The 21,076-nt window shown below is 47.9% G+C and overlaps 2 protein-coding genes across 6 annotated transcripts; both read right to left on the reverse strand.

Moving 5' to 3' along the window:
• Positions 1–561: 561 nt before the first annotated feature.
• On the reverse strand, positions 562–20,749 carry LOC118512145 (neurexin-4). 5 transcript variants are annotated; one of them, XM_036056178.1, is made up of 10 exons: positions 20,014–20,749; positions 14,670–14,789; positions 5,987–6,183; positions 5,286–5,427; positions 4,843–5,213; positions 4,253–4,773; positions 4,057–4,101; positions 2,327–3,876; positions 1,590–2,249; positions 562–1,525 (listed from the first exon to the last, which is right to left on the reverse strand). In XM_036056178.1, exons 1-10 carry the CDS (start codon positions 20,090–20,092, stop codon positions 1,335–1,337), a joined length of 3,876 nt encoding a protein of 1,291 aa, XP_035912071.1. In that variant the 5' UTR covers positions 20,093–20,749; the 3' UTR covers positions 562–1,334. The 5 variants fall into 5 exon arrangements, with proteins under 5 accessions (XP_035912071.1, XP_035912070.1, XP_035912073.1 ...); XM_036056177.1 differs by lacking the exon at positions 5,987–6,183 and adding an exon at positions 7,079–7,275 and having other exon boundaries at positions 20,014–20,748; XM_036056180.1 differs by lacking the exon at positions 4,057–4,101 and having other exon boundaries at positions 20,014–20,748.
• Positions 9,633–14,645, reverse strand: LOC118512153 (L-aminoadipate-semialdehyde dehydrogenase-phosphopantetheinyl transferase). Its single transcript, XM_036056193.1, has one exon. It carries the CDS (start codon positions 10,710–10,712, stop codon positions 9,831–9,833), a length of 882 nt encoding a protein of 293 aa, XP_035912086.1. The 5' UTR covers positions 10,713–14,645; the 3' UTR covers positions 9,633–9,830.
• Positions 20,750–21,076: the final 327 nt, after the last annotated feature.

Raw genomic sequence — 21,076 nt, forward strand, 5'->3', positions numbered from 1 at the left:
CACGCTACCAGGGTCGCATGAAAAACAGCAGGTAGCACGAACCACCGGTCCGACACGGCACGAAACCGAATCGGTTCGGTCTTTTCGACTTGCTTCAGTTTCGCTACCAGGGTCGCATGGAAATGAGCAGGTAGCGCCAACTGGTACGCGGCCGACGACGGACGGCTTTGCTTATTGGTAGATTTTGTGTTACCACGGTAACAGGATCGCATGGTACTTGGCAGGTAGCTCCGAGAGTGGTGCCTGATCGCTAGTGCAGGGTTTCTCGGACGGATTTCGCGGTTTTGGTTGGATTTTAATTTGATTTTTTTGTATAAATAAATAAAATAAAATAAAAACATTTTTTAAATGCAGATTTTTTATTAAACAATTTTATTAGTATAAAATTGCGGTTTCTTCTTATTTCTTTCTCGTTTAACATTTGATACTTACCCAAATAAAAGTAAAGCCCGTTATGCGTGCGCAAGCAACCTTTTCCCCCCTTTGCCAATAATGCAGGGTTACTCGGGCGGTTTTTCTTTCATTTTAAAATAATTTTTACACAAAATCCGACACACTCAATTCGCTTCGCTTTTCCAAACGCATTTTCCTCCTCGTTTTATTCGTGATTTCTCTGTCGTTTCGTGGCTAACCTTTTTCTCTATCATTTTTCTCTCATGCTATTGGTTCGTTCTCAGCGAGCTTGCGCGTAGCTGTGTGTGTGTGTGTTTTTCGAATAGTTCGTTCGTTACTTTACGCGTACGGCTTAAAAAAAAAGGAAGAAATACAAAACTAAAAGTACAATAATGGGACGGATTAAATGAAAAGGAAATTTGTAAGCAAACAAAATAGCTGGCGTTCGATCTTGATCGGATCGGAGCTCTTATTCTTGATATTTGAGATTCCTACGCAATCCCCCCCCCCCCCCCCCCCCGTAGTCCGATCAAACGCCTTCCTATTTCGTTCGTTCCTTGTCACACAAAAAGAAAGACATATGCTACAAACTAAAGCCTTAACTAAGGTAGAAACGAATGAAAACAGATCGGATGGATCGTTTTTTAATTCATTTTCCCATTCCTGCTTCGTTTCGAAATACCTTCTGTAATGGACGGGTCGGGTGTGTGTTGAGATTGTTTTGAGTCAAATCATAGTAAAGTAAGACAAATTATCTGCTAACCTTAAAAAATGTAACACCGCGTACAACAACAGCAAACAGCAGCGTTCGAGAACACGGAATGGCCATTCATTTCTGGTTTGTTTCGCTCCGGGTTTCTTCTCCTCCTGCCTTTTTTTCTCCCCGGGAAACGCGATTTTAACAGTATTTACAGCGGGGCAGCGACGGGCAGCTTGGCCGTCTAGATGAAGAACTCCTTTCGCTTCGTCACCTGGTGGCCCGTGGTCGACTGGACGACCGCCTCGTCCGGATCGAGCGCCGCCTCGGCACCCTTGTCCTCCTGCGTAAGGTACTCGCCCTTGTGCCGGTTCATGTACCGACCGATCAGTATCGCCATCAGTATCAGCAGCAGCAGGATGATCGCCAACACACCTTTTCAAAGCAAATAAAAGCGTCAATTTAGACTCCTATCTTCGCGCGGTCAGCGCACACTTACTTCCAAGAATGGCCGTATCGGGCCCGTAAGCATCGCGCAGCCTGTCCTCGTCGATCAGCGGCGGTGGACGGGTTTCGATCTCGATCGGTGGATGCGTCACCGGTTCCACGCCGCAAAAGTCCTCCGTCAGCGGTGTGCCGAGCGATCGGACGTTCGGTGGCGGACTTTCCTGGAACAGGAACTTGAGCGGATAGATGTCGTCAAACTCGACGCGCGAGATGCACCCCACGAACCCGTCCTTCATCGACTCGTTCTTGCCGATGTACATGTACTCGACGTTGTTGAACTGTGCGTCGGCCGAATCTTTAATGTCGAAATGGTACTCCTGCGGCTCGTAGTTGTCCACCGTCAGCACCACGGTCGAACCGGAGTTTTTGCGCGAAAAGCGCACGTCGTGGTACTGGCCCAGGCCGAAATGTTTCACCGGGTAGATCAGCTCCTGCCGCTCGAACCCGAAATCGAACACCACCTTCAGATGGCCCGAGTTGGACACCATCAGCGTGAGATACTCTTGCGTAATGTTGGAGAACAGGCCGAGCAGGAAGCCCTTCGGATTGGTGGTGGTGAAGCCGACGCGGATGTGCTCGGACAGCGTCGAACGGAAGGCACCTTGGAAGTCGTACTTGATCATCGACGACGAACGCATATTTACACCAATTTCTGAAGAACAGAAAAGGACATTAGATATCGTATTTTGTCTAGCCAGCCCGCCAGCCAGCCAGCCAGTAGAAACTTACCATCAGCACAGATCGGTCCCTTGAACGAGCTCCAGCGGCAATCGCACGAGAACCCATCGTACCGCTCCGTACAGGTACCGTTGTTGAGGCACGGGTTCGACTCGCAGCGGCCGACGCATCCCGGCGACACGCCGTACAGTCCCCGTTCGGCGTACGATCGCAGATCGACGGCCTCACCGTTCAGCAGCAACGCTCGGATGCATCCCACATACCCATCGCGATAGTCCAACCGTGCCCCGACCGTGAGCGTCGAGTTCAGGTGCAGCGCACGCACCGGACCGGGCGGTTCACGCACTTCCGCCTTCGTCGAACCGTCCACCACGAGGCGGGCCTCCTTCCGGTTCCGCTCCACGCTCACCGAATGCCACCGGTCGTCGTTCAGCTTGTTGCTCATCTCCACGTACACCTTCTGCGTGCCCGTGCCGGCCTGGTACTCGAACAGCAGCTTCGTTCCGCCCACAATGTCCAGCCGGATGAAGTCGGTCGGGCCGCGAGCGTGCAGCAGGACCGCGTTCTCGATCGTCGTCTTAAACTCGAAGTAGATGTCGCCCGAATGGCCCATATCGAACGGCGGCAGATCGATCGTGGCGTCCGCAATGCGGAACGTTACCTCGTTGTTGAACAAGCTGTCCCCGCTGCACCGCAACGGGCCGAGCGTGTACCTGCCGAGCTTCTCGTCCACCGGCGTGCCCGTGTCGCCGAAGCGAAGGCCACGCACCGGCAAATACTCCTTCTCGCGAATATCGCCCCCATCCTCCTGCCAGTCGAGGCTGTTCGAGTCGCAGTTGCACCATTTCGTGGGGTCAATACAGTTGCCCACCACGCCACACTGACACTTGCGCGAACCGGGCAAGGCGCCGGCCCAGTAGTCCATCGGCTGGTTGTGGCGCGATACCCACCACGCGTACGGTCGGAAATTCTCCGCCTCGGACGGTGAGTTGAACAGGCGCGAAGAGCGGCACGCGTACGTGAGCGTTTGCCAGCACTCGGTCGAACGATTCAGCAGCGCTTCGATCTGCGGCAGATCCGCCTCGTAGATAATGTTCTGCTCGAACGAACCGGGCTCCGCAAAGCCATCCACCCGCGTCGTGTGCTCCGAGCTGTGGCTCAACACCGTCACCACCTGGCCGTCCGAATAAAACTCGCACGTCACCGGGAACGGGGCCAGCGGCCCGCTGCCATCCACATCGATCTCGATCCGCTGCTTCTGCTTCACGTCGTGCACGTTCTTAAACGCCTGGCAGGACAGCGCGTTCATCGGCGTGTGGCAAACGGCCCCGGCGTACCCAGTCCCCGCACAATCGCACGTGAATTCCATCGAGTTTTGCTTGCAGATGCCATTGTGCTTGCAAGGGTTGGGATTGCAGCGGTCCACCATGTGGCAGGCGTCGAACAGAATCTCCCCTTTGCAGCAGTACTCCTCCTCCTTCCAATCGGTCGGGATGCGGTAGTTGCCGTCGATCGCAAACGATCGCATGCAGCCCACGAATCCGTCCTTCGTTTTGCCACCGCCGATGTAGTACAGCGTTCCGGTTGTGATGTCGATCAGCCTGGTTTGATTGGGGCGGGAAGATTAAACACACGGGATGAGAATAGGAAAAAGAAGGAATTTGCAGCCTTCAACTTCGTATGTTCGCCAGGATCCTCGCCCTTCTGTGGCTCACACGGTAAGCAACAGCAAAACTTCACACGCACACACACACACACACACACGAATCGAGCAATGTTACCTGAAACTGTCCGTGCTATTTGACTCATTTTCGCCCCTCGGCAACCTAGGGTAGTAATAGTAACAGTTGTTCGTTTTTCGCTTATTGACCAGATGACCAATCCAATCAGACAAACAAGATGGCTTCCCTGTGCACTGAGCTAATCTACGCGAACCCACCACCACCGCCGTGTCTAGTATCCCAAAAACACACTCACTTGGTCGTCTCCATCGGCCGATCGTCGATGCTCAGCACCAGACTGTTCTTCTTGATCGTCAGCATCATGTGGTGCCAGTTGCCATCGTTAAACTGCTCCTCGTAGTTGTCCAGGATCGTGCCCGGGTTGTGCTCGAGGTTGTCCTCCTTTAGGCGCACCTTCACCTTACCGTCTTCCAGGAACACCTGCACCGAACCTTGCAGGAAGTCGTGGTGCAGCATCAAACCCTTCTCCTCGTACGTCCGGAACGCAAAGCTAACGTTAAACTGCTTCGAGCTGTAGTATCCCTTCAGCTTGGCGTGCGACGAGCGCGTCAGGAAGGTGACCGGATTGATCGGCGGTTCGGGGCAGTTGTACGTCACGTGCGTCATCCTGTAGCGCAGGTGTTCGCCGTCGTAGAACGCGTCCTTCATCTCGCGAATGAAGTTGGTGGCGTTGAAGTGCAGATTCTCGATACACCCGGTAAAGTTGTGCTGGATGACGAGTCCTTCCTGCAGATTCGGCACGCCGCCGATGTAAAACTGAAACGCAAAACGGAGCAAACGGAGCTGTTGGAAACGCTCAGGGAAAATCATTGCCGCCAGCCTTACCTCGCGATTCAGATTCAGCTTATCAAACTCGCCCTTGATGCGTCGCTGCACGATCACACGATCGACGCTGAAGATGATGTCCCGCCGGTTGCGCGATATGACCACATCGTGCCAGATGTTATCGTCCAGCAGACTGCCCACCGACAGCGAGGTCATGATCTTCGCACCCAGATCCACGTTCAGCACCATCCGATTGTCCTTGATCTGGAGCGCAAAGTAATCGCCCTGCGTCCCACGGGAATAGAGCAGCACCCCGTTCGGGTGGGCGGTTTTGAAGCGGAACCGGATCGATTCGCGAGTCGCTGCGATCGGATCGCGCAGCAGATCGTACCGCACCAGCCCTGTGCCGTTGAAGTAGATGCTTTCCGATTCTACAACAGCAAGAGAGAAGCGTTAGACGCTTATCTTACGAAGCCCAGGAAGGAAGTGCTCCTGGGACTTACCATATCGGCATCCGTACAGTTCCGCACGCAGGGAAATTCGGTTCTGCCAGCGAGTAGGATTGATTCGCACCCACTGTGCGATGATGGGCACCTCGAAAGAGTTCATGCGAACGGCATCACCGTCCCGATTACCCTTGAACAGCTGAATCGAATCGAAGAAAAGAACCATATCAATAACGCCCTAGGAAAGAGTGCTGCTTTGGAACACATTGGCAAGAACGAAGAACATTGAGCGGCGGCTTGTTTTTCTTTGCGATCGAGAGGATGTGGTGTCCTTCGAAAATGGGATAGTTGTCGTAAAAGAAGCGGTCTTATGGCGGCCTTCTTTAAATTGTTAATGTTAATACATTCACTTAAAGTTACTGGCAGCAATACTACATTCCGGCCATGCTATGCTATGCTAGGTTGGTTAGGATGCTAAATTCCACTGTTAGTTACAGGCACTAAATGGTCAAGAGACAGTTCTGCTAGCGCTAGACGGGAGGTCAACATTCTACAGCCATTTCCGGTGTCCGGTCAACTTATTTTAGTCCACGGTAAGGAATGGATTGGTAGCACATACAATTCTGGTTGTGAAGAAGGAGAGGGACATAATTGAGTTGCTCGATGGCGGGCCGCACTAACCACCAGCAGCGCGCACATCCGGTGCTCTCTTGCCTACGTACACAGGGCTTCCTGGGGGTGCGGCCGCTGTACTTTACCTGTTCCTCTCCATTACTGTCGGTGACGGATTTCCACAGCTCACCATCGTCCGAGTACTGGACGATGTACTCCGTGACGCACTCGCTCGTTGTCGCACGACCAGCCGTCGCTACCTTGCGCACCATCTTCCGCTCACCCATGTCGATGGTGAGGAAGTGGAAGTACGTGTTCTCGATCGGAGTCCATGCTGACCGGCCTGTGCCGCGTATTAGTAATCACCGCGCAGCAAGAAAGAGACAACATTGTGAAGGTGGACGCACACACACACACACACACCCAGATCATGCCGGCCCAGTACAAAATGGGGGATGGAGAAGGTTGAGATTGGTTAGTTGTTGTTGGCGCAAGAGAGCAATCCAAGCATGTTGCATGTGTCGGGTGGAGTGTCGATGTCCCGCAGGGTCCAGGCATTCCAGTGTGTTATATGACCGATGCACCAAAAAACCCATCATCATCATCATCATGATTGTCACATTCCCACGTTCGCAAAATAACGCAGCAGTGTTTAAGAAATGGAAGAGAAACGTGTTATCCAATTAGTTTTAGTGGCTTCATCGTGTTTAATCGTGTAGTTGGTAAAACCCTGAAAGTAATCTCAATAATGCAAGTTAAATTTCAAACGCTCAAATCATCCATTACACCGAACCAACAAACAATCACCAAACGCAAGAGAGGTTATTATCGTTTTGAACCCAACACCAGAGGAAAAGTAGAAGAAGGAAAAGCAGAATAGAACATAGAAGCGTTGTGAGAAGAAGTGTAAGCCCCAGCCGAAATAAGAAGGCCGGACATGAGTAGCAGAAAGTGGCTTTTTTTTAAAAGCTAGATTGAGTTAGCATTCTACGCAACGATCTCAGCCGACAGAAGTACAACCCATTCCACTGTTCCCGAAGCTATGGCGGTGTGTCGGTGTGCCGATCGGTGTGAACTAAGCATTAGATGGGATTAGATGGGTTCCACGAGACGGACAGGATCACACTCCAGATCACACACTTCCTCTCGCCCTTGGTCCCCTCGGAAGCAATGTGGGGATCGCACCGCACGCATGTTCTTCGCACCACGCTGTGGACTGATTCGACTGCTGGTTTTACCTTGGTGTTGCCACCTGGCTCCCGGTAGTCGATGTAGTCGAGCCCGTTGAAACCGTAGCTGATGCTGTACTCGGTCAGATACTCGTTGCTGTGCGGACGGCCCTGCGTCTCGATGCGGGTAATGTTGCGCACGTCACCGAGATCGATTATGAACTGCTGGTCAAAGTCGGACTGCTGGGCGGTCCAGGAGTAGCCACCTTTTGGAAGTGATGCGTTTGACGGGGAGTTGGTTTTTAGTACGAGAAACAATACATATTTAAAGGACGAAGGATGAACGAGGCGAAGGACATGCGGTGAACAACGACATGGAGGACACGAAAAAGCGAAAAGTCACGGATTTAGGAAGCGAATTTAAATTGGATTAGCTGTTACAGACACAAACATCAACTTTGTTGACAAATTCTCACGCTGAACTCGCGCACTCTCTCTCTCTTTTTATTGGCGTGTCCTTAAAGACACCACAAGCAGGTAGGAAGACTCAACGACTCGGCAGACTTGCGGTCGTCAACGGTATTGAATTTCATCATCCTTTTTTACCATTGATTTATTCCTGCAAGAGAAGAACTCCCTACAAATTGCTGTTCGCCGCAATACCTTTAAGGGTGGAGCTTTCTTCCTTTATGATTCAATAAACAATAAACCATTCGTAATAAAGCGAGGCAGTCTTGGTGCGTCGTGTCTGCGGCAAGGGCAAACAGGATCCTTCTACCTCTAGCGCTGGTCCAACCCCTTTGAAAGAGCCGGCCCTAGGGGTCTCGACATCATGCGACAGCTTTACGCAGGCACCATTGTCTGAAAGTGGGACCCCCGTTCGACAATTTTCCCCGTTTCCCAAAACAGAAGTGTGTAATAAAATTCAGTTCATTAAAAAAAACGATATTCCAGGACGGGCCCCTTTTTCTCGGTCAGGTATCGATATCGGGGCTATCGAATAGGGTGGAAGAAGGGTTGAGGAGCAAAGGGCACATGATGATGGTGGTGTGAATTGAAACATACTCAAGAGCACTCAACCGATGCAGCAAACTAATCGTGCACAACTCGGAAGCAAACATAATTTGTGGCGTTTGTGGCGTCAACAACCGAAAACAGTTTCCAATTTGGATTTTCCGCTCGGTTTTTGGAGGGTAAACGCTTGCAATGAAAAGGGAAAACATGAATAATAATCCACACGGGTTCAGTGCAGTGTGACGTACGGTCGTGATGAAAGGATCACCCGGAACGAGCTTTAATTTATGTTGCTCGATAAACGATTCCAAAATTACCCTTTTTTTCTCGCGCCTCGAACGTCCGTTGTATTTTCTAATTCAAACCCAGGGGTTTCAACACTAAATTGGAAATAGCCAATTGTGGCCGATCCTTGTTACACCCCTAATCGAATGGCGGCAGCTTTAAGAGAACCACTCTAAAGGACACTCTCCAACACCGGGTGGTATTACATCAAAAACGGACGATCATGATGAAAAAACAGCTGCATGAAAATAATCAATAGGCGCCACCAGACTGAAGAAGATGTCGCTTCGGATGACCTCCCAACACCAACGTTGGGTGATGGCGCACTGCCAGATGGCACTGATGGAGTTTGCCTCCTTTATTATTCATATCATCATCTCGGTGGCCTAAACCTGGATCAATATGAATGCGGCACTGTCGTACAGGTTTATCTAATGATTGGGAAAAATTTAACATGTGAGTTCTTTCACATTAGTAAACAATTAAACTAAATACAGCACCTGGCCCATTGGTATAAAGTTCCTATTGCTTGAACAAAGCCATGTAAGACGCTACATGCCAGCAGCAGCACGCGCCATTCTGCGATCGTTCTCACCTGATAAGAACCGAAGCATTCTGCGTGCTGCAGTATTTAAATGCACATCACCGGCTCATTTCCCAGGCTTGGTCATGTTTGTGTGGTGTGGAGCTAGATAGTGATCTACCTGCCACCTGGCGTAACAAAAAGAAGAGTAATGTGCGCTTCTTCCCACCAGGGATTCGACCGGTGCGATTTCGTACAAAGGTAGTAACTATTTGCGTGACGTACCGAATTAACATTTGTCTGCGGTGGAGAGTGTGAGTTTAGCAAACATTTAAACGGTTCCCTTTAACTTGCTGTTGTTGGAGGAGTTGAAGCGTAACCACGAAACAGACAGTGGCGATGGCCCATGTCATAAAGTCACCACCACCGGCATCGCCACATGATTGAGTTCGGTTGTCAGACTAAAAAGAACCAGGTACGCGATTCCATTATGGATCCAACAAAAGTAGTTGCGAAACAACGGCGAAAAAAGGACCAAATTCCTTACTAAGACAGGAAGATAAAGCACCACCAAACAATGTCCTCGGTGGTGGTGGTGCTGGTATCTTGAAGTTGCGATCCAATGCGACGCTGGCCGTAAGAGGCTTTCGTATCCATCCTCGCGTGATGTGACTGTCAGACTGGGCTGAAATTTATTGCCCGAGTTGCTTCAAACAACATTTCCTTTTTTACTGCAGCTTTTATCCACGAAGCGCACGTTTCTTTCTGGGTCATGCTAGGTTGCCAGGACGGAACAGTTCATTTACCTTCTTACAAGCCAAAAAACGTGTATTTTCTATACCATCAAAAAATAAACTTTCCCTATCTTAATGCTAGCAGTAGTAAATGGCCACAAGCAGTTTTAATTTCGCTCCATACACATATATCGACAAAATACCTTTCGTACATCCCTCCGTTTCTTCTACCCATCACCAGTAGTATGTGAATAAACTCTCTACTTCACTTCGTTTTCTTGTACTCCTTACTGATAATACCCTCGCAATAGTTCTCATCGATCGCTAGCAGCGGTCTATGACCCTCGACTAGCGCCTTAAAATCGATCAGCTCGAAACAGTTTCCACTCAGATCGTCTTCCGCAGGGACATTTTCCAACGACACCGCCACGCAATGGTCACGATCGATCAGAGATTCTTCGAACCGCCAGTTGGCCATCGGTTCCGAATTGACGCGTAGTGTCGTATCGCTCACGACGCGATCCCGCGCAAGCACCTCCGTCTGTATGCGAAAGCTAATTTTCCTTAGGTCGACCGTAATGCCCACACCGACATTCTTCACGTAGCTTTCCTTCAGACACCAGTTACGCATGAACGCTTCCAGCTGGGCATTTTCGTCGCTACGGCCGCGTATGTAGCGCCACTCGTCGTCCGAAAAGTTGCGCGTCATTAGGCGGAAAAACTCATCCAACGGTTTGCCGCCACTGTACTCGATCTTCATCACATCGACCCCTATCTTGGGAGAGGGTTTCGTACTGTTCGACGAAGCACTGCTGGTGGCCATGCCGGCCAGCACCGCATACCGCCCTTGGTGCGACACGTTGAAATCAACCGCCACGCCCTCGTTCTTCAGGAACGGTTTGCCTTTCGAATCACGCTCGAACTTTATCTCATCGTACGCCAGATCCGTGGCCAGCTGGACGAACCGGCGCATCATGAGCCGCCCGATGAGCGATGCATTGAAATCGTCCCGAAACACGAACCGCTGCAGCGTGTTCTTTTCCTCCGGTTGAATGCAGGACGTCGCTAGCAGCAGATCCGCCAAACTGGGTCGCCAGCCAGCGAGGTCAAATGCCCAGCGAACGTGACCCCCATTCCGTAGCGACATGTTTGCAGTGGATGAATGGATGGATGACGCACCAAGTAGGCTTCACAAACACACGCGGAAGAGCACACGACGCACACACACACACAGCCAGCCAGAGATTCGCGGACGCACAAGTATTCAGATTCTTACACACAGCCTCCAACGGTCAGCATCGTTTGCATCTTGCGGTCAGCTCTTTTTTCTCTGCTTAATGCATATTTTCTAACAACAAAACGCAACCTCGAACGTGTTGTTTTTGTTTATTTTTCTACACTCTGGTTTCGTTCAGTGGCGGGCGTGTTTGACGTTTGGTTTCGTTCAAATTCGTCGTGACAGCCGATTTCGCCCGGTTTCGCCCGATTTCGCTCGTCGCGTTGGTGCGCGGTAAATATTGCAAATTTATGAAACATTTACGATGAAATCATATTAACGTTTGCTATTAACTGTTAAATATCCATTTTAAAAATATTGAAACACTTTTAAAAGAGGATTTTCATGTTGTAGCAGTATAATATTCACACCCATATTATATATGCTTGTTGATACAGCGCTGCCGTACAGTGCGTCTCAAACTCAACGACTAGACAAATAAATCATCACAACCAGCATTTTCAAAGCCCAATTACCACACACGTGATTCGGCATATTTAACCGTTTTTCGTGTGGATTTCTCACACCCTTCGCGTTCATAATAATTGAAGCACATTTCAAACGCGTGGTCAAGCCGTACAAATGCATTCTCGCGTAGCAACACCATCATATAGGGGCAGCAACAGTATGAGCGAAGGAAGAAAAGGAAAATACACTATCACCCCTTGACCCCTATTTGCGTTTTAGTTTTGTGAAGTGCGTTTTCCGAATGTTTAAGGTTAAGTTAAAGCAACTTCTTAAAGCCCTCGGGCCCCAAGCCTGACCTGACCTTAATCTCATGAGAAGATTTAAAGGATAGGGACACGGCGACACGATCGCGGTTTTGTTTTCTTCCTTTGGTCGCGCACATTATTATGTGGGGATGTCTTTTGTTAATTAATTCACCTACACCAGCTGAGCTGCTCCACCTCTCAGTGTGGAGGAGGGTGGAGTTGTCGTAGAAATAGATACACTTGACTAGGCCGCAATCATGGCATAATAGCGGCACGAGCATAACGTCTAATGGGGGGACCCGCTGTGACTTCCACCGCCGCCCACCGTAGCATGGTGTATCATTTTCATCCGATCCCAAACACCTCGAGCATTCAGCCGTAAAAATGGCCATTAGGATGGGAGGACATGTTTACACGCAGGACACAAACATGCCCGTCGAAACCATCCTCTCGACTGCCTATAAGTACACATTGTCATTCGCGGAAGGCAGTGTTGCCATATGCGAGAGAAGGAAAGAAAAGCAACTTTTCCACCATGACTCACTGTTTGTACCACATTTATGACAAATTTACATAATAACCTGTGTGTATGTCTGTCTTTCAGACGGTAAACTTTCTTCCTTTCCTTCGCACCACCGCGCGAGCAGCACAGGTTGTTCGTTCGGTGGAAAATTGTGCTAATTTAAGGGCAAAACCGCACGCACGATACGCCAGTGGCAATGTTTTATCAATCGAAACAAACAGCGTTCCGCTCGCTCCACTCTAACCCACTTTTTTCGTAGTAAAATTCGGCTCAGTTTCCTAAGGTTTCCTTTCGGTAAACAGTGCGGTAAACGAGCCGAAGAACCGAGACGCTTAGTGGAAGAAAATGCGCGACTAATGTTACATCCCCGCCCGATCGCCGAGAGCAGAGGAATGGGTGCATTTTCGGTACACGATGGTGGTTCTATTTTTGGTGTCCGGTGTCACACGAACATCCCTGAGGAGCTCATATTTCTGCGGTAAGTTTGAAATGTTTGTCGCTAAATAGTTATTTGCCTTTGTTCGGGGGAAAATGTTGACTCTTCTAGAAGAATTTTATCCTTTTTTCTCCTCCAACGATGAATTGATTTATGCAGCTGTATATTAATTCTCAGATGGCCACACCAAAATCTCTATAAATCCTTCCACCAGCCCGGATAATCTACCAAATGCAGATTGAACCCACTTAAGGCAACATTTTCATATCTATCATATATCTCTCAATCGCACCCCAACAAAGTAGATACACTTTCCTTCCTTCCTATCCAAACGCCACGCTGGGGCAATTAGATGATCTAATCAAGATTTGTCGAATGAACCGTTCCCAACACAGCTTGCCTCATCGTCTAGGCATAAACTTCCCCCGGAGATCTCATTAACATATGGACGCGATATTTGGAACGTGAACGTATTCGCGTATCCGTCACATCTTTGGCAAACACATCTCTTCTCATCGCAGCCGACATTTACATTCAGCCGTAAGTCTGTTTTCCTTGCATTTTCCTGCAGCTGTAGCTTCCCCTTTAGACAGGAGCAATGAGCACGGCAACCTATCCAGCCAGTTTATGTTGCAAAGCAGTGACGCGCTGATGAACTACGGTGACACATCCAATCATTGACGGTGATGGTGGTGACGCATTCGTATCGCCCTCCCATCGCCGGTGTCGTACCATTGTGTCCAATAATTATAACCCAACAAGACGACGCTAGGTGGTCACTCCTGCGGAACTAAAAAGCGGATCAACAACAGACTGCTCCTGGCTTTTTTTTTCTCTCTCTCTGCAGCTGCATGATGTGGGCGATAATGAGACGCCTGGTGGATTGTGCAATTGCAGTTGCAACTACACCCCTATCGCACAGTCTCAAATTGCAACCGAGTGTGTGTGTGTCCAGCTGTGCCGACCGACCGTGTAGTTACAGTTTTCAATCATCCAAACGATACGGAGAAAAATGCATTTAAAGGGCAACCATATGGCAGCGGGAAGCGATAGTTCATGGTAAAAAAAACATATTTCTATCACAGGATGTGAAGATGACGTGCTTGGTGAAATGGTTGAAATTATTCGCTTAAATCCCAATAAAGTTTAGTTTGTTTTCCCACAAATTCACACTCCAAAAGGAGAGGCCATATGGGCCGCGAAAATGAACGATGTTCAATCGCTTTAACGAGCAAAGACGGGCAATGAAATGGCAATAAAAAGTAATTTACCGGAAAGAGGAGGTCGCGAACTTTACGCGAGTAAGCCGGCCGCGGCCGAGAGCATTTAATTCATTTCCTTACCCCGAGAAGAGCGCGGGTTATAAAAATAAAATTCGATAAGATTTAAACCTCACTATCTGCGAAGGACGACCCCAACTGTAATGCATGTGCGTGTGTTTCTTTTTTCCTTTTTTATATTATTTTTTGACGTGTTTAGTACGGACTGCAAGCCACGTAAATATTTCCAAACAAAACAAAACACACGCACACACGCACACCGGAAGGAAAGAGGATAGCAAAAGTAAGAAGAGCAACAGAAACGGAGTTAAATAAAACACTGGCAATTTTACAAGAAACATACCGAGATGGCAGGATGGATAAATGCAAATGAAAACAAAACACGCACACATGTACACGGTATTTGAGGAAAAACTTGGAACCCCCGACGAGCTAACACAGCAAAATGGGAAGGAGTGTTGGGAGGAAAAGGCAAACAGCACATAAATCATACAGATATGCAATGCACTGGTTGGAACAGGGAATTTATAGTATTCCCGATTCCGGGTTTCCCAATTTCACGGGTTTGAATGTGGAAAATTCACGTACAGGAAATTGCCAAGGTTATTGCTTCCATTCCCAAATACGTGCAATAAGAATAAATAAAAAACGACGCTATAGGTGAAGATGGTATGAAGAACTAACGAATTGATCTGGAACAAGTGTATGATTCAAAGGAAAATCTTTCCCCCGCGTAAGAGTGACGAAGGAAACCTCAACGACGGATGGACAACAACCAGAGACCAGCGAACCAAATAAGCCGCTTTCGTCGATCATCGATCAGTTTTAGCGATTCCAACATTGGAGGATCATCCGTCATCGTTCTCGAGTACTTACCGTTTAGTCGGGCATTTTCCGGGCCTCGTTCACGCAGCTGGGATGTGGCCGAAAGGACGGCATGCTCCAGTAGTGGCTCATTGCAGTCGTACTCGGAATAGGACTCTTTTTGATAATATTCTGAAAGGAGAAAGGCGGTGAACAATGTGACATTAGAATTAGATTCAGTACAGTGATCAAAAACGATGTTCGAATCTCATCCAAATCGTTCCTTCGTACGCAGCAGTAGTAATGACTATCATGCTACGAGCATATTAAGCCAAGAACGTTAAGAAATGTACTCCAAGACCTCTTGAAGTCGTAGAAGCCGAGATAATCGGGAAGGTTAGTGGTGAGTTGGCCTCCGTCCAGTTTTTGGACCAGGTTTTATGGCCCTCTTCGGCTTAGAAATTGGCCAACAACCAATGCTGGTGTCATAAAATGAAATATATGATAATTTGATGGCGCCACAACTTGCAACAACGACAGATGAGACAGAATTTAACATCATGCTGGTATTTTCAAAATATCTTCAGGTAAGGATGAACAAATACTAGAAAAATGTTCAATCTATTTTTTATCGTCTTATTCTATACTTATTCTTTTCCTCTCTTAAAGGCCAAAACAAATATAGCAATATTGCCTATATTCGGCAATCGAATCCATGGGAAGAAGGTAATCCTTGCTGAAAAAATATCCATTATCCCTGATCCTGTTGATTTTACTTCCCTTGGAAATGGAATAGTCCATAAGTAATACGACTTGCTGCTTCGATTTTTGCTTAATCTAGCAAAAGCCCGCATTGTTGCTCACTAGCCTAAGCAAATGCATTAACCTTCGGTCAAGCTAATGGACAAACATACGCACACCAGCGGCTAAAAGCCACCATGTCGCTCCTAATGCTCAGCTTCCTGTTCCATAACGCGATTTCCGACATCCTTTTAATCACTGTCACTGATCAACTATCGGGCGGAAAATGTGATGGGACCAACTCATCTCTTGTTGCTCGTTTCGCTGTAATTAAAAACAGATTGTAATTTTCCACCCGATCGATCGGTGGAGGGACGTGAATGAAATTCTATCATCCCGTCCGATTCGATCGTAATCGTAAAGTGAGTTTATTAAATTTCGAAACCAAGCACATCCTTGGGAAGAGTCCGGACCGGTCGTGTATTAGGGGAAAATGGAGGTTAATAAATTGTACGACTATTGCTTTTCTCCCTTTTTTCTAAGTGGGTTTTTGATGGTTTATTCCGAAAACTAGCATTATATCTTTCCGTTGAGAATGGGGGGAAAGGACTGCTCAGGACAGTAGGGAAGACACGCCACGCTTCGGGGTGTTATCTGTGTTGTGTTTATGCCTCGGAAAAAAGAAAATCAATTCCTTTTCGGTCGATCGATTGGAAGCCCTATAAAAACAAAATGTAACCCATTTCGTAGCCTAATGGGGAGAAAATAAAGCATCACCCGGGGCCTTGTGGACATTCCCTATCGGTTAAGTGCTTCGGGCGAGTGCTTTTCTTTAGCAGAGCCACAGTTCGCAGTTGTCTTTGTCGACAATGTGCGAATTGGGCCTATGTGCGTCAGCTAAAACACCATCCCCCAGTGAGTGATAGCTGCTAAAGACCCTCGGCGGCGTGTTCTGCATTCTGACCCTTCTGCTGTCGGCTCGCTCTGCGGGAAATATCGCAAATAAATCACAATGCTGCTGTTGCTGCTGCTTCTGTCACGGGTTGGATGGTGGTGTTCCCTCGGTTCCTGTTGGTCGCCGGCTATTACTGGCTGCGAGAACCGTCACATAAGTGTCGATGCAACCATGGGACGTAGCATGGTTCCTCGGCTAGCAATTCGACTCCGTCTGCTGGATTGGGGAAGTGAGCGTATGCACGTAATACCCGAGGGCTAGTTTTAGTGGCCACAGAAGCGCAAACAGCAACGAAAGCGACCGTTACCTTCTTTGGGCCTGGAAAAACAAGGGTCGCCGTACTTGTAAGGGAAAACGCTAAAAAATACCCCTCAGTACCAAGACCTGCATTAGGAAAGACTGTGTAATGAGAGAGAGAAATGGCCCGCTTGAAGTGGTTTTATTGTCATAAAAGCGATCGTTTTCTTTAGGTTGCTTTTAAGAGTGCCAATGCATCTTGAAACTGATCCAATAGTTATCCATAAGGTACCTTCACATTGTGTTTCGATCGTTGACACAAATTTCATTCCACTGCATCGCAGGAAAAGGGTTTTTTGAGATGTTATTGCAATGAATATTAAATTCCTTTCCCGAAAACCATGACCAAAGCCAACTTGTGGTTTTAACAGCATTTGCAACAAATCAAACAGACCAAAGTAGGACAGGAAACCTTCTTTTACGTTCTACCGGACAACAACTTGCCGGCACTTTCAGCACCATTTGTCCCTTGTTATTTCAACCCTGCAATGGCCTGGTTTTGTAAGGGTTGAGAGAAAGAGAGTTCAGAGCCCCCGTTGTAAGCCCAATGTTTGCTTTAGGAAAACAAGGGACCGGAACCACCAGCTAGACAAGGCCCGATAGGCGAATATGCCCTGTCTGAGATGGTGCTTCTAGCAAACTGCAAAGGGGATATCCCTATCCGTTCTGCTCGTTGGGAAATTGAAGCGGCAACACAAACCAATGCGTATTGGCAATCGATTTAGCCTAACGGCTTATGTGATCGGCAGCTTGTGAGGTGACAAATTGATTGGAATCTTAAATTTAAAACATGTTTGCTGACAGGATTGCCAACAAATGTGAGCTTACCGTTACGGGAACCCTCTGAGGTTATTTTTCTACCGAAGCTGTATTTAAGAACAATCCATCGATTTTTCTAAGCGTTCTGATGGGTATTTAATTAAATTCTTTTTTTTTCTCTCAGCGAGGTAATGACAACTCATTGATTAAACAGAGTGTCCCTTATCTCTCATTACGATGTACTCATCCTAATTCAACTATTGCATTTGGCTTTTTCAACGCGAAAATGAGGATATCTTCCTCAGTACAGATGTTTGTTTTTCCCACCAGTGATGTTTGTTTTTATTTTCTTAACTAAGCTGACCTGTCAAGCCATCGACGTGCCAAATCGATATTTATTGACAGTTTGGCAAATGGTTACTTGCTGATTAAGCCCCATCGGACAGCTAACAGCTGTTTCCATTCTCAGCCACCACACCCCGGATCTAACGAATGATGCCATCCTTCCCAATCATGGCCTCTTCTACAGCCAGTGGTGATTAATACGCGTCTCATTTGGAAGAACAAATACAAAGCATCATGTTTTCCGTCAATGCGGATTTCGCAGAATTAGTATATTTTTAGTGTGCGTTTCTTGACCACTGCAGACGCGTGACAAACACAGAATGGCAAATCGTGGCAAATGGAGGAAATTATGTTCTACAAGACAAATACACATGCTGCAATCAGTCTAGGTTTTTTTTGTAACCAGCGTGACTATCAACGACCGCCATGCAGTCTCTTTCCGGATTCCGAGTGACTTTAGAATCAGATGAGATAATAAAAAACCCCCAAACATCATCAGGGACACGTGCGACAGATTAATTCACGTGCGACCGTGCGCCACTGCATTCGTTCCCTTCGAGCTGTGGTGTTTTTTTGTTCACGGAAAATCGTGCCGTTTGTGCGGATGATGCTCACGATGAAAGATATTATTGATTTTCCACGTACCGGCAAAACAGGGAAAACTCAGCTCTACTACTACTACCAAACCACTCCAACAAGGGTGGCAGGGATTTTCCACCCTTTGCTCTTTTCGCCGGATGACGGCCGGGTGCCGGCCGGATTCGGACGCCGGTATATCTGTGCTACTTGCTCGCAAGTGTTCCCTCCCGGCACGTAGAATGTAGTCTCCTTTCCTTTTGTTGATGGTTTGAACATGCGCCTTCAGAATAGAACACGGTGCGGCAACATAAATGAATGAAGAAACACCAAACAGCAGCAGCAGCCATCAGTGCGCAGCATCCGTGTCCAAGTTTTGACAGCTACCAGACGCCTCTTCCGGGATACGGAGCTGTGGTGCTAGATACAGGGCGCAGTGGGAAAAAGCGTACGAGTCGGTTCCAACACGTGCTTTACTGCCGCTTACGATAGACCATGCGTCTGCTCGGGGGATCGGTGTGTGATCTAACCGCACTCAATTGGATGAGTCAGAACGGAACATTGTAGCACGAAAGTAGGTAGCGAACGATGGGCCCATCCAACGGTAGATTGACAAGCGTCTTTGCCATTTAAAAACAATTAAGAGCGTACCTTTGTGTGAGTGATTGTCTCCGTCGCGACTGCCTTCGAACGCATCATCATTATGGGAAAGCGACTATATGCGACAAATTTGGCAAGTTGGTTCAGACGGAGCTGTCCCGAAATCGAGAAGAAAACGTGGGACAACATTTCATTTGCTATTTTAAGCTTTTCCATCTCAAAAAGTTGTTCTTGCTGCTGTTGTGTATTTTTACTGTGATTATCCTCTCCCCTCCCCTCCTTTCCTGTCCATTCCTTTCTTCCGCTCTACCCAAGTTATGTATCTAAATTAGAAAAGAACACTTGTTTGTACTTTTAGGTCATTCACAATTTACCAGCATTGTTCCGCCAAAATAGCGCCAATGGGGATGATCCCACAATTTAATTAACCTGTTGTCAGTGTTGATGGCCACCTCTAGCAGCCTCTCACATAGCACGGGCGATACACGCCCATAAAAGACACACAACGACTACTACGATCGTCGAGCGTGATATACACACATAACAACACACCACCGTCGACGCATTCCGTTGACAGTCGTGAGTCATCCATTGGCTGGATGTTTGGATTCTCGCGCGCGCAACTTAAACAATGCACACACACATCTTATGCTTCCAGGTTGGTGGCGATGCATCGCGATAAGTGATAAGCGGCAGGTGGGAATCACCCACCCAACTCCACAACACGAACGGTGGTGCCATGCTGCTTTATTTACAAACAGTACGCACTGTCAAAAGGGGAGATGTTCCCGTCAGCAGATCAAAATGATCTAGTTGGCAGGTTGTAAATAGTGTGCATTGGAAGCAGGTGTTGGTGTGGTCGCGAGACGACCGTTATTTTGTCCGCGTTCACCACACGCACACACATGCAACTCGGCCAGCGAAGACGCCTCTCTTCAAGGCGCAACAGAGTAGCGAGCGTGTGGTGGAGTATGGGTGCGTAACGAATGGACGCGGTGTTAGCCAGGTGTCGGTGTGTGGGGAAAGTGCCTCCACCAACACCACTGCAAACGTCGGTGCCTCATCAGACCAACTCCCAAAAACGGTTCGTGGGTTAGTAAAAACAAGTTAGAGTCGGCATCTTCATCAGTTTTGGAACCTTACCTGCGGAGGTTATGCTGACAGTGATGAAAAGTGACCAGACGATTAGGCCAAGCGGCAAGCCGCTTAATGATTTTGTCATTTTTAGCTCGTTCGGAGGTTGTCGTTCTTTCTTACTGGACCGCTGTTCCACACCGAGACATTAGGAATGTGTTAAATGCCACACACTACAACGGCAAACAATCAACTGCTGCTCTTAGCGCTTGGATTTCTTGCTCACTAGCGCTTGAAGGGTGTGATTTTGTGCCTTCTACACTTCCCACTGCCACATTCACACTCACACACACACCGTCGCACACAACGGGCTAGGGTACCCGCGTGTTGCACGGGAAAACTAGTTTCGCTTACGCTTTTCTCGGGGAAAAACAATATTTCACTGAAAAACCGGCCACAACGGTGCACAATGCAAAGTTAAAGCAACCCTCTAAGCTCACGCGCACGCACACACTTGCGTGGAACGGGTTTTGGAGAAAACAACGGTTGGCAATGTTGCACAATGCCGTGAAACACGCACACAGAGACACACGCACTTTTCCTTGCTTAGACAAAAGAAGTTTAATAGAATGTAGTTTATTTCTATTCTTGCACCGTTTCTTTTGTTGTGCACCGGAAAAGCGCCAACACTTGCTGCTAGAGCTGCCACTGCTACTTTGACCAAACGCCACACACAACTGCAGCACAACGCTACACACGCGAGAGCACGATGAGCGCACGTCCGTACGCCTCGAAGGGTGAGCAAGGAATAACGAAGTTGTTATTGCGCTCGCTGGACGCACCTTGATTTGGGCCGTTGAAGTGAAGTTTTTGTTTGACAGAATGTTTCATTTTTATAAAAAATTAAGTAATTTTTAAAAAATACGGATTTCTTCTTTCTTCTTATAAGAATCTTTTATGAAACAAGTTTTTACCGAATTATTCACAATTACTTTTTCCGTATTATTTCTATGAAGCCTACCCACGATGCGTCACGCTGTTTCGGAGGTTATTATGTGCAATCGTTCGAGAATTTGTACCGTACGTCAAATGGCGGCGAAACATTTCATCGTTACAAGTGAAATGTTTCTAA

Source organism: Anopheles stephensi, chromosome 3 (assembly GCF_013141755.1).
Source record: "Anopheles stephensi strain Indian chromosome 3, UCI_ANSTEP_V1.0, whole genome shotgun sequence".
Taxonomy (NCBI): Eukaryota; Metazoa; Arthropoda; class Insecta; order Diptera; family Culicidae; genus Anopheles; species Anopheles stephensi.

Excerpts from the sequence above, each read along its gene's own strand:
- LOC118512153 (XM_036056193.1), bottom strand. The coding sequence starts at position 10,712 with ATGTCGCTACGGAATGGGGGTCACGTTCGCTGGGCATTTGACCTCGCT.
- LOC118512145 (XM_036056178.1), bottom strand. The coding sequence starts at position 20,092 with ATGACAAAATCATTAAGCGGCTTGCCGCTTGGCCTAATCGTCTGGTCA. Across the intron at positions 4,102-4,252 it reads CGGCCGATGGAGACGACCAA|GTTGCCGAGGGGCGAAAATG; the intron begins GTGAGTGTGTTT and ends TTACTACCCTAG. Across the intron at positions 3,877-4,056 it reads AATAGCACGGACAGTTTCAG|GCTGATCGACATCACAACCG; the intron begins GTAACATTGCTC and ends CAATCAAACCAG.